Source organism: Choloepus didactylus, chromosome 12, assembly GCF_015220235.1.
Source record: "Choloepus didactylus isolate mChoDid1 chromosome 12, mChoDid1.pri, whole genome shotgun sequence".
Classification (NCBI taxonomy): domain Eukaryota; kingdom Metazoa; phylum Chordata; class Mammalia; order Pilosa; family Megalonychidae; genus Choloepus; species Choloepus didactylus.
In genome coordinates, this window is record NC_051318.1 from 34,825,951 (window position 1) to 34,843,241 (window position 17,291).

General features: G+C 34.2%; 1 protein-coding gene across 3 annotated transcripts in view; it reads left to right on the forward strand.

Annotated features, from left to right (window-relative positions):
* Positions 1-17,291, forward strand: part of NALCN (sodium leak channel, non-selective) — a 373,030-nt gene that overhangs the window by 218,743 nt on the left and 136,996 nt on the right. For all 3 annotated transcript variants that reach the window (XM_037800332.1, XM_037800333.1, XM_037800334.1), the window contains exon 14: positions 10,898-11,035. In XM_037800332.1, coding sequence (XP_037656260.1) covers positions 10,898-11,035 — 138 coding nt within the window. The remainder of the gene's footprint in view (positions 1-10,897; positions 11,036-17,291) is intronic.

The window sequence follows — 17,291 nt, forward strand, 5'->3', positions numbered from 1 at the left end:
ACCTATTTTTCATTAATTAGTTGAGTGCTATATCAGATTCTGACATGTGCCCAGTACAGTCTAGACAAAGATGGTGAAAATTTTAAATTCTACTGAGAATAGTTATGTATATTGTTTATGTTAGTAATTTAGATAATGAAAAGAGATTAGAATTATTAGATCTTAAGATGCTTTTTACCTACAATGTCTGAAATGACAGTAGTAATTTGAAGTCAACAGATCCCAGCCTAGAGACCCAGCAACATTTGCTTCCTATAAAGTGGGGTAATCATTTACCTCTGCACTTCAGTTCCCCATCATCCAGTAGGGGCTATAACATCTTGATAAGAACTTCAGGGGGTTATTGTGAAAATTATGTTAAATAATGGACAGTTACCCTCTTTGGGAGATACAAAGCACCATACAAATGCCAGTCTTGTCTATGTCCCTGCTCACATCATCTTAATCTTAGCTGAAAAGAAATCCTAGGAGATTGTAAAGGTCCATGATCTTGTCTACATTGTCATTTATGGTGTTTTATTTAAAAGTTAATCTAAGCATGGCTATTTAAAACAAAAGAGGCAATTTGGTACACTTGCATATACTTTCATAACTAGAAAAAAGATTCACTGTTTATTGCAAATGAGCTTCTGCAATATTTCTTTTACTCTTGGAATTATATTTAAGTGAAGACTCTACTGAAAGTAATTTGCTCCTGGAATAAACATAATGTTCTGATGTCTGCTTTGCTTCTAATTATGTTCGAGCTCATTTTGACATCCAAGGCCAATTACAGTGGTCTAGATCTAGTAAGACTTTTCCATAGCAATCCAAAATTTGACCATTAAACTGTTTTCTCTCTCTCTTTCTTTTTATTCAAGTGAAATGCTTAGCAACAATCATACTTTAGGAATTGTAAAAGAAAATAAGTGACATAGGTTTATATTGAAGAAAGAAAAGAACCAGTTGGTCTTTCTTGCCAGTGTAGGAAAGCAGTCACAGAAGTGATTGGAACCACTAGTTTCAACTTTTTTCCATTTCTTTCTAAATCACAAGGAATAAGGCATACAGTAATCATCTTACAGATGGATTAATATTTTAAATGTTTCACTTTTATTAACAATAAATGTAATTGATTTCACAGATGTCTAATTTCAAGAGTTCATTCATATAGAGAGACATATATGGCTTCAAAAACTGTATCATTTTGAAGTCACTAATAACTAAACCCTCCAGAAGAAAGCCCTACAAGTAAAAGTCAGTATTCCATTGTTTTAATAAGATTCCAGTATTTGTAGTGACTTAAGACACAGAGCAAGGCCCCTAGTTTACTTAATTCTCTATTTTCAGTCTGTTTGCCAACTCTTGGGATTTTCACTGTTTATTCAATAAAAGACTCTAATGGTTGAGAGCCCCAAATGGCATTTTAGAGTATCTTTTAGTAACAAAACATTCCCTGTTACCTTTTTCATTATAAGATATGATCTGGAAAAATTGACTGCAAAGTATATTGTTCAAAAACAGTTTTCCACCTGATTGCCATTACCAATTAATAGATCAAAGAAGAGCAGACACATAACAGCTAGAAGATGTCTTAGGGGTCTTTTAATTCACAGATAAACTAAAACACCCATCAAAAACAATGCCAAACTCTCAAAATCACATATCTAAAGGAAATATTTTCTAGAAATATAGTTTATCCTATATTGTTTCCAACATTTATAAAAACTGAGTCACAGAGAATATAACATAAAACGTTTTAAGTCACAAAAAATATATAGGAATTCCAAAATCCAAATAAGTGTGATACAAATTGTTTACCCTTAGGTCAGTATTTTTAAGACAGATATCTTTTATTATTATTGAAAATATTATTTGCATAATGCTTTAATGCTTTTAAAGTATTCACACATACTTTATTTTGATTCTCAAAATAATCTTAAGCATACAATAGTACGAGCATATATTTGAGCAAGATTATCCTCAGGACCTGCTAAGTGTCTCCCAAAGTCACTAAATAGTCAATGATTTAATCTCCAACTCGGGCACTGTGACTGTACCAGCTGAGGACTTGGTTTTTTGCCTCACTGCTCTTCTGATTTAGACAAGGTCACGGGCTCCATGATCAGCCCATTCGATCTTTCTCTTAAATTGCAGTCCTTTAGCCATCCCTGCCAGGAAGGTCATCTCTTGAGAGTGAGGTCAGAGACAGAGGTGGTCAAAATCAAATAAATAGAATAAAATTTTGTTTGTTTATTTTATTTTTGTTTTAAGTAAATTCTTTTATTTCTAATAGTATTTCTTTACATTTTGGGAATTTAACATATCCTTTTAACTGTGCAATATTTTGAATAAACAATATTACTTTTGTTAGTGCTCTGGTTGCTAGGTTTTGAAAAAACTATGTGCAATCCCATTTTACCCATAAGCTTGGTAATTTTTTTTTCTGTATCTTTTTTTCAGAGCAGTTGTGGGTTTACAGAAAAATCATGCAGAAAGTACAGATTTCCCACATACCCCCCTCACACACCCAGTTTCACTATTATTAAGATTTTGCATTAGTGTAGTACTTTTGTTACAGTTGATGAAACATTATTATACTATTAATTATAGCCCATAGTTTTCATTAGGGTGCACTCTGTGTTGTACAGTTCTATGGAGGTGTGTGTGTGTGCATGTGTGTGCATGTAGTAACTTATATTCAACTTAAAATTTCCTATTCAATTTCCCATTGAAGAAATTTTGAAAAGCTTGTGACTGATAAAGCCTGAGAATTCATTCACCAAAAAGAGGAAAGCAGCTTTACCAGAGAGTGTTGAGGTCCCATTAGAGGTTATGGTGAAAGGGAGCCCCTTTCCTTGTGATACAGCTTTCTCCAGGGTGCAGATGGGTGGGTAGGTGCAGCCATGGAGAATAGGATTCATGTAGACATTGAGATACGGAGTTTGGAGAACTGGGAAGACTGTAATTGAGTTGGGTAGACCACGGAATTCCTTCTAAATCAGATAAGGAGGTATTTGAAGTAAAAGAAAGAGCTGCTACCAATGCCTTTAACATTGCAGTACTATGCTTTTATTCCAAATTTCAAATCTACATTATTTTTATTTATGTATTCATATTTATGTAAATTAGCAACATTTAATAAAAAGAAAGCTATTGCTTTCCCCCAACAAATCACGTGGACATATATCTAATGCCAAATAAAGAGGAAAGAGATTTGTTTATATTCCACCTTCTCAATATATAGCTAGAAGAAAGGGCTCAAGATTAAAAGACAGACTGAAAATATAAAATATGTATGTGTATGTGTATATATATATGTAGATGAATGTATATGTATGCCCTTATGTACTGGACTAATTTATGAAAAAAAAGTCATGTAATTACATTCTAGTAAGACCTGCTAAAATAAGTTATAAAAACATTATCTTTAAAGACAGTAAGGGATGGTTCAAAATCTTTTCAAAAAAGTATAGAAAAATAAAAGTACAGAATGCACCACATGAAACACATGGGACTGTTGGCCTCAGCAGACCATGGTGCTCTAGCATTTTTCCCTGAACTAATACAAAATGTGAATCTGAAAAGTTCCCCACTAGAGTTAATTTGTACCACCAAACAAACTATAATTTTGTCTTGAGGGAAGTGGCTCTTGGATGTTTTATTTACTGTAAGTTTCTAAATAAATTTCATGTCATGTGTATTGTTTTTTCCCCATAAAGTCTCCATAAAAATCCCTAATTTTCTGTAAGACCTTGATCTTGTCAGTAATGATTTTACCAACCAATGTACTACTCAGAAATTTAACCCCAACATTAGGTATATACAACATTTACTGTATATCGATGTCCTTTTAAATAGTGTTAAAGCTTTTGAATAGTTGAGTAAGTTTTAGATTAAAGAGAAGTGAACTGTACTACAAAATACTAAAAGATCACGGTGTCACTGGATTTTTCAGAAGATAAAACTCGTCTACAAATGATAGCTATTCAAGGGAGAAAAAGCAGCAAGAAGATTGAGTAGATGAATAATTAGGGCACCAAAGGAGGTGTCACTTTTACACTTTGGTGAATTCCATCAAGGCAAGCCTCCTATTTTAGGGCTGTCTGGTAGTAAGACACAGCAGGGCCGCACTAAATTAAAAGGTTGAGCTACTATGTAAGTTGTCAAGTGCATTTCATTTTGAAAGCAAATTCTCTGTAGAGAAAGAGTTCTTGAAACCAACTCAAGATAAAAAATATATAAGTATGTAGGTGTAAGTTATAGTGTAAAATGTAAATTGCACATGGATAACATGATTTGTATTCTTTACCACATTTTAAAATGTTTTAATGTGTGTATTTATTTTAAAAGTAAAAGAAAAGAAATACATGCTTTTACATATATTTAGCTTCTTTCCTACTTCCTCAATCCCTCCCATCCCAGTGCTAAGAGTTGTAAGTTTATTTTATATGTTTTCAAGCATTTTTATGCATACGAATATATATATACTTATGCATTACCACATGCCTAAGAATATGATGCACTCTGATTAGAAGCACTGACTCCTCTTCTCCATTAGGTGAAAACATTGCAGACTCTTCATTTAATGCATTTTCTTTCCCGCTTAACTTCTATTTGTTCTGAGATTTTGCTTACTTGGAACATCAACCTGCTTAGAACTCTGACTTGGTAATGATTTCTTCCTCTCTCCTACTTAATTGCGTGGCCAGTCTCCATCTATTCATTCAACTCCAGATCCTCCTGCAAATGATGTGATTTTCCCCCATAGTTTCCATTTGAAATTCATTAGAGTGTTATTTTTTGATTGATCAGGTTCTACCCTAATGGGCAGAGTTCTTTGTTCCAAAGCACTTCACATGCAACAGACTCATTCCCCAGTTGACTGTGCATCCCTGGTTCAATTAGCTGCATCCATGCACCTGTAATATGCATAGTGACTGACCTGTATAATGATGTTTAATACATGATTATGTCATTAGAGACAAAAAAAAATGAAAAGAAAAACACTTGTAAAATTGTTCACCCTTATTTAAACCTTTAGGTTCGGACTTGGGGAGTAAAATAACAAAATATAGCATAACCACAGCTCTCCTGCCCCCAAAACCTAAGGAAATGAATAAAACAATTAGTTTTCAACTTGCAAAACATACACCAGCAACAACCACACAAAGGAACGACCACGATTCATACCATTGTTGAATAACAGCTTCCAGGGCAGGGAAGGCAGGAAGTAGGAGGCAGAAAAGAGAGAGAGAGAGGAAGACAGAACAAACTAACCCTAGGATCCTCCTTTAAGCCTACTTCCCAGAAGAAGTTGGGAGGAAGTAAAGTTAGAAACCAATCCTAAAAAAATCTTCTCATATCCCGCAGTCTGGAGAGACTCGGGCCGAGGAGGGTATGCAGAGCCCTGGAACAAGACAACGAGAACCCTAAGTGTAGAAGCCACTTGTTCCAGCCCTTTTCACCAGAGGAAAGACAAACTGCCAGATCTCACTATTTTTATTTATCCCAGCTGGGAAGAAAGCTTGAGCGTGAAGGCAGAATAATCATAATTCCTAAAAATGAATTATCTCTCACAATAAGCAAACATTTAGCATAACAAATGTTGAAGAAAACAAAAGAAAATCAAAGCCTCTACAAAACAGGAGGCCCAGGAGTTGCCTTCTCCCTAAACACTGAGGACCCAAACAAACAGGATTCCCTTTGTCTTCGCTCTCACCTGGAGTCATTGGAGTGACAACAATGCTGGAGAGAGGCCTGGGAGTTTGAGGAAGTGAACACCTGGCACAGATTAACTCTGACTGAAATGAAGATTTCAGGAATCTACCTGAATTAGAGAAACAGCAGAAGCCTGATATTTCAAGCATGCCTGCCCATAGTCTCAGCTAGTAGTTCTCTTCCTACAAATGCTTCTCCACGTACTGAGGCAGCAAAAACACAGAGAAGAAAACTTAGCTGACAGATTGAACACTCAGTGTCCATGGGGACATGGGGGTGAGTGTGAGAGGGGCTTGAAAATCATCTGGTCAGTGTGTGTGAGGTGGGCATGAGGGTGCACAGGAGACCCAGGAGGGCCCAGACACAAAGACAGAGCTCAGTGTGGGACATGAGCCCAGGTGTGCATGAGCCAGTGAGGACACAAGGACTAAGTTGTTGACTCTGATAACTGGGGAGGAGATTCTGGGAGCATTTCCTGACACTCTATTGGAGAGAATAAAAGATCTAGATAGGAAAGTCAAAAATGACAACTGTGGTCTAGAAATAGAACAGATAGTGAGAGTACTCCAAGAAAAATATCCAAGACAGTACCAATCAAATGATTTCTGGGTAACTGTAGGCACCATGAAGACTGTCTATAGGAGAATAAGAATGGAATCTATTAGAAACAGTAGGTAAAATGTCTAACAATCTGGAAGCTATTTGGTGTAGAAGAAAGCATATATTTCTTTTCCCTAACAGAACAAGTGAAAAACAATCAGAAAGTTTCAACAAAAACATCCAAAAAATTTATTTGGGTCAAATAAATTTAATGAGAATTAAATTGGATCAAATTTTGAGCAATTAGTGGAAAGTAAGAAAAGGGATTCAATTTAATCTTGGACATTTATCTTCTAGAATTCTTCATAATATTGGAACCTTGGTGACAGAGGTATGATCTTAGAACATTACCTGACTCAACCATAAACAATACTTTCATAACCTATTAATTATCAGTCTATTGTTTTTCTAATTATTGACAAGCATGGAATACCCAATTGTAATTGAAACACAGAAGTGTAAATATTGTCAAACTTGAAGATGTGAATGTACATGTGACCAAAGACAGGAAATGGAAGGGGGAAGAAACGTAGAGGGATAAGCAGCAGTGAAGTGTCAGGCCATTCTGTCAAAACTTGACAGAACAAGAAATAGAGATTTAAGTACAGGATTTGGGAGTGGCCAAGAGAAGTAGGCATGACGTTGTATCTGAACTAAATCACAAAACATAGCAGAAGTCTATGTCTAAAGTGGATAAATCAAGAAATACTGAGTAGAACTACAGGTAGCACCAGCAGAAGTGAAAACAAGAACAGTTAAATTTGGTGGCCTCTGGAAAGTGGAACTGGGATACTTATGCCTAAAAATTTCATTCATTAAGAAATCCATCATAAGGTTTCATTACTCTAGAATGTTTCAATCATATTTTATCACCCTGTTTAAACTTTTGAAAGATAATACTAAGAATGAGGCCAACAAGAAATAAGCAGAACTCTGTGAAAGGAAATCTTTGGTCAGAATCATAAATACAGATTAATAAATGGAAAAAATATGCCTTTCTCCTAGATTGGAGGACACTTGAGGAACCATACCAACTTTTTTGTTAGATTAACCTAATGTGACCTAATCAATAAAACAAGAGGAACTGGGGGGATTTAAAATATTAAAATCAATAGGAAAATTCTGGAAACCAAAGGTTATGAGGAGGGGCAAGAACCCTACCAGTTACCTAATTGTTCAAATATTGGTAAATTTGAAAATGAAATAGATTAAAGTAAAAAAATAGAAAGTCTGAAATAGAGCTAAAAGCATTCAGATATTCAATACTTGATGAGGGGATATTTCAAATTAGTGAAAAGATATTATTATTCAATTTAATTGTGCTGATTCAACTATTCAGCTATTGAAAAGAAGTATTAATTTTGTCCTATTCCTTATACCAAAATAAATTCAGATTGAAACTGATTTAAACCTAATAAGATAATGAAACAGTAGAACAACTAGATGAAAACATGGGTAAATTTAGATCTAATCTTGGAATAGGGGAAGTCTTTTTAAGCAAAATAAAAACACCTTAAATAAAAATGACATATTAGACTACAAAAAAATTAAAATTTATGCTTTCAAAATTACCATAAATGAATAGGAAAATATATATTAAACAGATACGACAGATAAAAGATTTATTTTCTTACTTTAAAAAGAGCTGGTAGAAATCAACAAGGAATAAAATGATCAACTCAATAAGAAAATGGTATAATATATGAACAGGCAGTTCAGGGAAAAGAAACAACTTTCTCTAGGCCTTTGTTTATATCCACCTTCTCCACTGTTGAAATACTGTTTGTCTTCATTGTGTTAAGTCAATTGCCATCATTTCCCCAAAACTGTTCTTGACATATTCAAGAGGAATAAATTGGTCTTTTATATTGTTCCTTGGTAGTTTCATCATATTTCTCTTACACACCATATTTTTCATCCTTCTGTTTGTTAGAACTGGTTTGTACATCTTTGTCTTCCCCTATTGATGATAAATTTCTAAAGAGAAGAAATTGTGTCTTACTCAACTCAATTCCCCCAATACATTAAATCTTTAGTAACCACTAGTAATCTTCATTTGAGTAAATAAGCCCAGCAGTTCTTCAAGAAACACAGACCCTATAGAAAAACAAATCAGTAAGTGTTCTTGATTCATAATCTCACACAATCATTTGAATTCAAATTTCTGGATAAATCTCAACAAAACTGCAAAGACCCCTTAAGCAGGACATGAGTAAATTTTCAGCCTATAACAGAAGTATTTCACAGCATTACCTTGCATTGGTTTATTCATGCAAGCAGCTGTAAGCACAGGGATTCCATAGTAATAGAAAGCTTTGCTCTCAGATATAATTCATAGCGTCTCACAGTATGAACTTTCAGGTTTTTTTAAGCTGTACGGAAATGAGATTTTTTTTTCTCCTGAGACTGAAAAGAGGGGAGGAAAACCCCACTGTCCCTGCCCACATGGCTTATCTCACAACAACAGGTTGCAGTCCCACGGTTCTGCATCCCTGAGAATTTACTGAATGCATAATAGCTGAGTATTCATGAAAAGCAATGCAGAAGATGAAAAAAATTAAGTTGATTGGTTGCTTCAGGCAGCTGAAGGGGCCCAAGAATTTTGGGTATCTGAGTACTAAGAGTAAATCTATTGGACTTAATCACAAGCTTTCCTATCACTGTGGGGCAAAGAAATCCGGGCCCCTTGGGATTCCTTTTATTTCGGTAGGTGTTTTGACTCCTCACCTTGCTGTTGAGTCTTTGGAATGTACACACACATTCGCACTGGTGACATCTTTGTTAAAGAAAATACAGCAATTTGATATTTTTATGTGTGTCATCTTTGGAGCTTGTGCTCCTTGCCTTTGGATATAATAAATATTCAGCAGAAAAAAATACAGGGAAAATATAATTGTCCTCAATAATAAGTTCTTTTATACTTACGAGGTTAAATGATGTGTTAAAAATTTTCTGAAACATTTTTAGCATAACTTAAAGCTATTGTGTATGTGTGTGTGGAGAATAGTCTTCACTTTAACACACTGGCAAGGAAGATATATTATTGTCTTTGGCAAGGCTGAGTTTAAGTATTAATAACAACATTCCTGATACTTTCATGAACAAAACACTTTATAGAATAGTCAGATTGTAGAAAAATGAGCTCAAGGAGAATTGAAGTGCTTCCCACATGGACAAAGTGTAAACAGAAAAACTGGTCTCCTAGTTGAAGATTCATTTAACAATTAATTACTTCTCTGTTAAAATGGGTCCACCCTGTGCTGGGCATTGATGTGATACTTCCAAAAAAGTAACTTAATTATCCCAAGCGAAGGAAACTATGCTGAGGGAGCTTATGTACAAACATCACTGGTAATGGATACATGGGAGAACGCTGAGACTTCACAGATCACAGGATATAATGCTTGAAAAAGTACTGACTTTGGAGTCATGAAGTCTGGATGGTGCTTCTGTTGGTGCCACAAATTAATACAGTGACTTTGGGCTAATCACTTATCTTTGAGCCTCATTTTCCGTATCTTCAAAAGAATCTGATTAGACTATTTTTAGGATTAGGTCTTTAGCCTTTAGATCTTATCAGCATAACAGGGCTTTTATTTGGGGCCCAAGTCCATTATTATATTATCCTGGACTCTATTTCTTGGACTCCTAACACCTAAGAATTCAATTTACACTTTCATTGTTCTGAAACCTATAAAGATGCTTTTAAAGAGTCACTAGATTCCAGTTGTCACCTTGCCTAGACTTCATCATAATTCTCATTAAGAAACATTTATTGACCACTAATACATAGGGGACACAAGTCAGAGGTGCATATATAATCATATATTCAGCAAGAAAAATGTAAGAAATGAACTGAACTAATCAAAGAACTTTGCAGAAAGAGTATGAGCCTTTTAGCTTGCCTGGCTTTTGTTAGAATACTCTATTTTTTTGCTCTTGCCTTCCAACATGACTCTTTGCCTTGAAAAAAATTTTTGCAAAAGATGTGTTTATCTTTATTAAGTTGCTTGGTATGACAATGTTATTTAGAAATACTCCTTTTTTAAAGAGGCATGGATTTTTAATATGATAACAGAAATAGCTTGATAAATGAATACTATATACATAAAATTAAAGTTATTATTCTCTTATAGCCTTGACAATCAAGTGGAATTCACTATAAAAAATAAATTGGTTTTGGAGACCAAAAAACACCAAAAAACCAGCAATCTGTTCAAAATATAAATAGCTTGTTTGAAGGGAAAAAAAAGATAAGTAAAAGATTCTGATTTTTTTTCCTAATTTTCTCAATAGTATTGACTATCAAAAAGGCTGATTTTATTTTTTTAGGGTCAGTATTTTAGTTTTTTGCACCAAATAGATATTAGATATTAGTCTTTTAGGATCTTTGTTCTTAGCCTTTTCCCGTCTCTTGAATCAAGATTGTGTTCTTCCCCTGACCTAATAGATAAAAATCAGTAATAAAACCAAAGTTTTCTCTACACCATAGTATCCACTACCAGATATACTCTAACCTAGAAACACCATATACTAATTTTAAACTGCATGTGAGCCTAAAGTTGGTGTTTAATACATCCATTCTTTTCCTCTGTAGGCATTTATGTCCATGTTCCAGATCCTTACCCAGGAAGGATGGGTAGACGTAATGGACCAAACTCTAAATGCTGTGGGACATATGTGGGCACCTGTGGTTGCAATCTATTTCATTCTCTATCATCTTTTTGCCACTCTGGTGAGTTTAGCATTTATTTTCAATTATATCTTGGAATTCATAACAGGATGAGCATCAGCAGATGTTTGGCCCATTGCCAGTTTCAGAATGAGAGCCCAGGACAATTGCAGAGTAGTCGTTTTGGATGACATGACCTCTACGGTACCTCCTATTCTAAATTTCTATGACTCAAAGAACTACTTGAGGAAATAAATTTCAGATTTAAGTTAGAAGTTGTCCTCCATCTGGTACAAGTGTTTGCACGAGGGAACACAAGGCAAAACAAAACTGAAATCCCACCTTCACATACCAATTTAACCATCCCTACGCAGTCACACCCCAGACGATCTAAGGACCAAACCAGTACTTCATTATTATATTTTTATCATGTAGAGACACTCTCTTCAATTTCACGGCATCCTCTTCACAGCTGTAATTAAACTGAAGACAGAAGCTGGAGACCTCAGGGTGCAGTCAGTTAATTAGAAATCAGCACAGTGTTTTTGTATTATGTGCAACTGAAAGAAACACATGGGAGAGAAAAAATAACATAACTGCAAACATTACAAATACTGTAATAGCATGACAAAACTGAATGCCAAAATCCAGGAAAAATTGACTTCAGTAACACAAGCAGACTTTTCAATATATTTCTATTAAAAAGAAAGGAAAAAATATGAAACGTGGTCTGGATATACTAAGGGATGTAATTTGCAAGTGTTTGTAATGCAAAATGTACATCTCCATATAGTAAATTTGCTCATGTTTAAGAAGCAAACTTAAGCTCCAAAATTAAAAGTTCTAAGTCCCTTTATCAGGAACACATGAAATAAAAACAACTGCTGTTAATCATTGAGAGGCAAATGTTTTTCATATTTTATTCCTATTAACAACCAAGTTAGGTAACATTCTCATTTTACAGCTGATGAAATTGAGGCTCAGAGGAGTTAAGTAACTTGTCCCATGTCACATAAAGTCTAAATGTTAATGCCAGAATGTCCCCAGGTCTTTCTGATCTCAAAGTCTGTAATCTTTCAAATACTTATTGCTGCTCTCCTCGATAATGAAATTGAAAATTGTCACTAGAAATGTCTGCATCAAGTTGAACCTTTGCCTATGGATCACTAGAATAAAATAAATTACATATGATCTCTGAAGTCCCTCTCAGCTCTAAATATCTATGAATCAATGAACTATTTGAAAAACTAGATTTAAGTTAGAGGTTGCATTTCCCAGAGGCGAAGGCTTTCAAAGCTAAGACACATTCACCAAAAAGAGTATGTTCATACATTGCTATATGGTATGAAGTGCTGGATTCAAACAGTAGAATCATATAGAAACGGTTTGGGCATGTTTTGCTTGTGGTTGATCTGGCTTTGCTGGTGCTTGCCACTGTTGGCAAGACACTTAGCCTTGGGAGTCTGCATCTTCCCTTCCAGAACCTGTAAGTCTGTGTCATTGATTCATTCATTCATTCATTCATTCATTTTTTCATCCATCCATCCATTCATTCATTTAACTAATGTTTTTTACAAACCTGCTATGTGTTTAAGTTACTCCGAAACTGTGAAATTGCTTGGAGACTATTGATTGTGGGTCAAATTCAGGACATAGGTGATTAAAACCATCCATGTATAGCAATAATAGATCTAATTGTCTCTCTGTTGAAACAGTCTAATTGTTCTCTGTGCTCATTGCAGGTTTTTTACCTGCAAATATAGATTTGATTCCTAAGTCACAAAATATGAGAACTGGAAGAAAAAATGATCTAACCTAATAAATTATGTAGCAAAGTAATATTTTTTTCTAATGAAATTCTGTAAGTCACTAATGTGATTTTTAAAAATGTTTAAAATGATACATAGCCTTCTTGGGTAGTTTAAATCATTATTATTGGGTCAAAACATAGCCTTGGTTTTGGAACACTTAAGCACATCCAAGGAGTCCTGAGAGTCACCTAAGCTGTTAGGAATCCACAGAGCATGGCTTAAATCCGTATCTGATTCCATCCCTTCATTCTACTGATTTGAGATCTATACAAAAAACATTATAATACTTCTCATTGTGATTTTCAAAAAATTGTTCTAAGTTGCAACTGAAAACTTGAAATAGCTTGTTCTTTTATTCACATTTTGTTTTTAATCTTAAGCAATTGAGCATTGAACTATCTACATGTCAAGAAGAACAGTTTGGTAAATATGGTGTAGTAAAAAAGTACAGACTTGAAGTCCAAAAATCTAGATTCATGCTCTAGTTCTGATGATCACTAGATATGTGACTTTGGAAGAATCACGTTACCTCCATGATCTCTATGTTGCATCTGAAAATGAGGATAATAATGTCCATCACACCTGGTTTCCAAAGTTGCCAGGTGCATGTAAATTAAGCTTGTATTTTTGTGGGTGTTTTAGCATGGTATAAGAGGATGATAATAACCAGCACTAAAACTGAATTCCTTTAAGTTTAAATAAGGTGATGTGTAAACTTACAGCTATGTGTTAATAAACGCTAAACGTTTATTATGTTAGTTCTGATGTTTTTGATTTATAGAAAAAAGTATTATAGATCAATATGAAGCATTATTTATACTCCTTCGTGGAGCAGTTCTCTTCTGTCCCTTCCCTTCCTTCCCTCACCACATCCCTTTCCCCAGCAACCAGTATTATGAGTTTAAATATCAGTTTTAAATTCATATTTCATTAAATTTAACATATTATCAACTACAATAAGACTTGTGTAATACCAAGAAAAAATACCAACAATTAAACTGTAGACATGGATCATATGATGTATCCCAATTTCAGAGTTGTTAAAATATGAAGAAAATTAAAATGCATCTTAAAATCAGCAAACTGCAATAGTTTCCCACACATACAAGCATCCATAAAAATAAAGTATTTTTGAGTATCATCTAAATACTTTTTCTGTTATTAATTTTTAAGTTAATATTAAATTTTCAGTTTGAGAAATGCTGCTCCATCGACTGGTGGACATCCAGGGAAAATACTTGATGTCACACTGCCTGGCCCTGTTCTGTCCAAACTCCACGCAGAGGCCAGATGATATTTGGTCATGCATTTCCCTCCTTACAAATAACTAGTAGCAGCAATTTTCAAAATGTAAGTTCTATCAAACTCTACACATATTCTGCAGTTAAGTTTTTCACCAAAAATTGTTTTTGAGATCTTTTTATCATACTACACATAAAGCTAATTCAGTCATTATAACTATTATTTGGTATATTCTGTTGACTAAATATGCCATATTTCTTTATCTGGTCCCATCCTGATGGATATTTAGGTTGTTTCCCAATGTTTTGCTCTTATCATGCCACAACTAATATCTTTGTATATGATGCCATGTCCGTCTGTATGAGTTTCTCTAGTGTTGATGCCTGAAAGGGGAATCACCAGATCCTGTGTACTGGCCCGATAGCTCTAGAGTAGAGGTCTGCCAACTCCAGGCCACACGCCGAACCAGGGCCACCACCCATATTTGCATGGTCTGTGAGCTAAAAATGGTTTTTATATTTTTAAATGGGTACGTAATAAATAGCCATGTTAGTATGCACATAATTTCCTTGATTTTGCCCCTTGGTCCTCAAAGCCTAAAATATTTACTCTCTAGACCTTTAAGAAAAAAAAAAAAAATACAGGTCCCTACTATATAGCAAAACTGTACTAATTTGCCCTCCCAAGTGCAGTGGTTGAGAATTCCTCTAGCCTCACGTGCTCACTTATACTTGACTTTTAAGGTTTTTTCCAGTCATGTGGGTGAATGATGGTATCACTTTGCTTTAACTTTCATTTCCACAATCATTAATCAGGAAAACGTCTTCATATGCTGGTCATTTTCTTCTTTGTGACTTGCCAGATTATATGATGTTACCTATTTTTCTAAATGTCTTTTTTAATTCATTTGTAGGACTGGTGTATATATCCTGATACTAATGCCTTTTCTACTAAATATGTCACATAAATCTTCTCCCAGAAAGTATTTTGTTATTTTAATATGTCTTTGATGTCTTTTGCCATTATATATTTTTATTTTTTTAATTTAATTTAATTTTTATTGCCATTATATTTTAATGTGATCAAACCTATCACTTTTTTATTCATAGTCTATATTTATTTTGAAGTCATGCTTAAGAAATTCTTTCCTACCCTGAGGTAATAAAAATATTCCCCTCTATCTTATTGTTTTAAATTTTCACCTTTCAGATTTGGTCTTTAGCTTATTCCTACTGAATATTTATATATAATATAAGCTAGATGAAATATATTGTTAAATAAAATTCAAAACCAATTTTCCTTAACCAGAATTATATGAGAAATTTAAAGCTCTGAGATGTTTATTTAGTTTCTGTGATTATAAATCTAAAACAGAAAGATCAACTATCCTGATATTTTAATTCATAAGTAATTTTATTTAATTTTTAAATTCTTTATTAATAATAAATTAAATTATTAACTCATTGAAGGAAAACACTAAGTTAAAATCAAGAGGGTCACTTCTTACTTGCCAAAAAATTTAAAGTATTGAAGTCTAAAGTTTACAGTATTCCCTAGTTCACTGGAAATTTTGATTAAAACTTAATTAGCAATTATTTTTCTTTTCCTTGATAACCTTAGACTGAAATTATTATACTGGTCTCTATTAGGTGAGCTCAATTTGATTCAGTAAAATTTATTAACCTTCTGTGTGCCTAGATCCTGGTGGAAGAGGGAAAATGCTTAATCCCTGTCCTCTTAGAGCCCACAACTAGTAAACATGGACAAACAAACCCTGTGACTCAAGGTCAAATGATGTAAGTGATGAAAGGGACATGAGCATGTGCTACCACTTGCTGTGTGATCAGTACCCACATGGTAAGCACCTGCTTCCCAGTCACTGATGTGAAATATTAAAGATCATTGGCAGCAAAACCAGTGGAGATAGTTTGTGGTCCAACATGCAAATAGGTGCATGGAGGTGCTAGGCCTGTGTTATACATCACACGTGCTTAAAACTAAACATTTAGAAGGTAAAAATCTCTATTCCACAATTCTGTCTTTTGGCTTGAATTTACCTTAGAATAAGCATTTTCATTAAATCGTATGTTTGGTTTTCTTTAACAGTGTACTAAAAAGCACTTAAACATACAAGCTCTGACTGTGTCTTTTATCCATTCTGGCCAGTGGTAGCAGAACCTGGGGAGTTTCTGATTTGGTCTTCTCAGGGACAGGCATGTGCCAAGCAGCAAAACATTTTTGCTGTAGCCTCTTCTGGAATAAAAAAAAAAAAAAAAAAAAAAAAAGCAGCCTATTTCATTGCCCCCTGGGAGCACCAATTTGTCAGCCGACAATGAAAATCAAGCTTAAGTGCATAGTAAATGAATATTCATGACCATTATCTATTGTCCCTTTAAAATATCTCTCTCTTCCACCAGGTACATAGTCTGTATTTCTGACCTGACTGATTGCAGATCGCTTGTGAAATTAATCTGTTTCTCCTTTGCCAATGATTTGGGGATAAGGAATATAGAAGTCTTAACCAGTCACCTCTTTTTTTCCTCAGTGTTTTTCCCTTTATTATTGTTTCAAAGGAAAGCCCTGGATGTGAATACTGAAAAGAGAAAATGTAATTAAGCTTTCATTGTGTATGGTCTTTTTGTTACCTTTGAAGTGCTTGAATTAACACAGCAATCTCTCGATTTTGCTTCTATAGTGGCAGTTTTTTGAGAACAGTCGTGTTTTGCTGACAAAAAATGGGCATTCCAAAGTGTAAATTAAATAACCTGATTTTGTAGAAGTCATTTAAAAGTGCTTCTGTGTTGAACATATCCCATTTTACATTGCTCTGATTACATTTGACTTTTTGTTGACCTATATAAAAATTGAAATTGTCTCATACTACAGGCTGCAAGACAGCTTAGGATAGTGTGGTTATAAATGGCAAAAAGGAAAGGAAAAAAAAATGATTATGGAGTGTTGACCACATTACTGCTCTGCTTCTACTGTATGCTTGGAAATAATTTGAAAAACAGAAATTATTAATAAAGTCCACAGTAGAGAAAGAAAGAAGATTAACAGTGACATTTAAGCTATAGAACCGTCTTTATGTGATATAAAAGGAAAAGAAAGTTGTAAAAAAAAATCCACTTTGAGAAAACAAATGGCAATGAAAAGTGAAAGATAATATAGAACGAGGGTATGACTATACGCAGAGCTACAGAGATTGTAAAATTGGATATACTGCTACAGAGAGAAATTCTCAAAACCAAGAAAATCCATTCTAA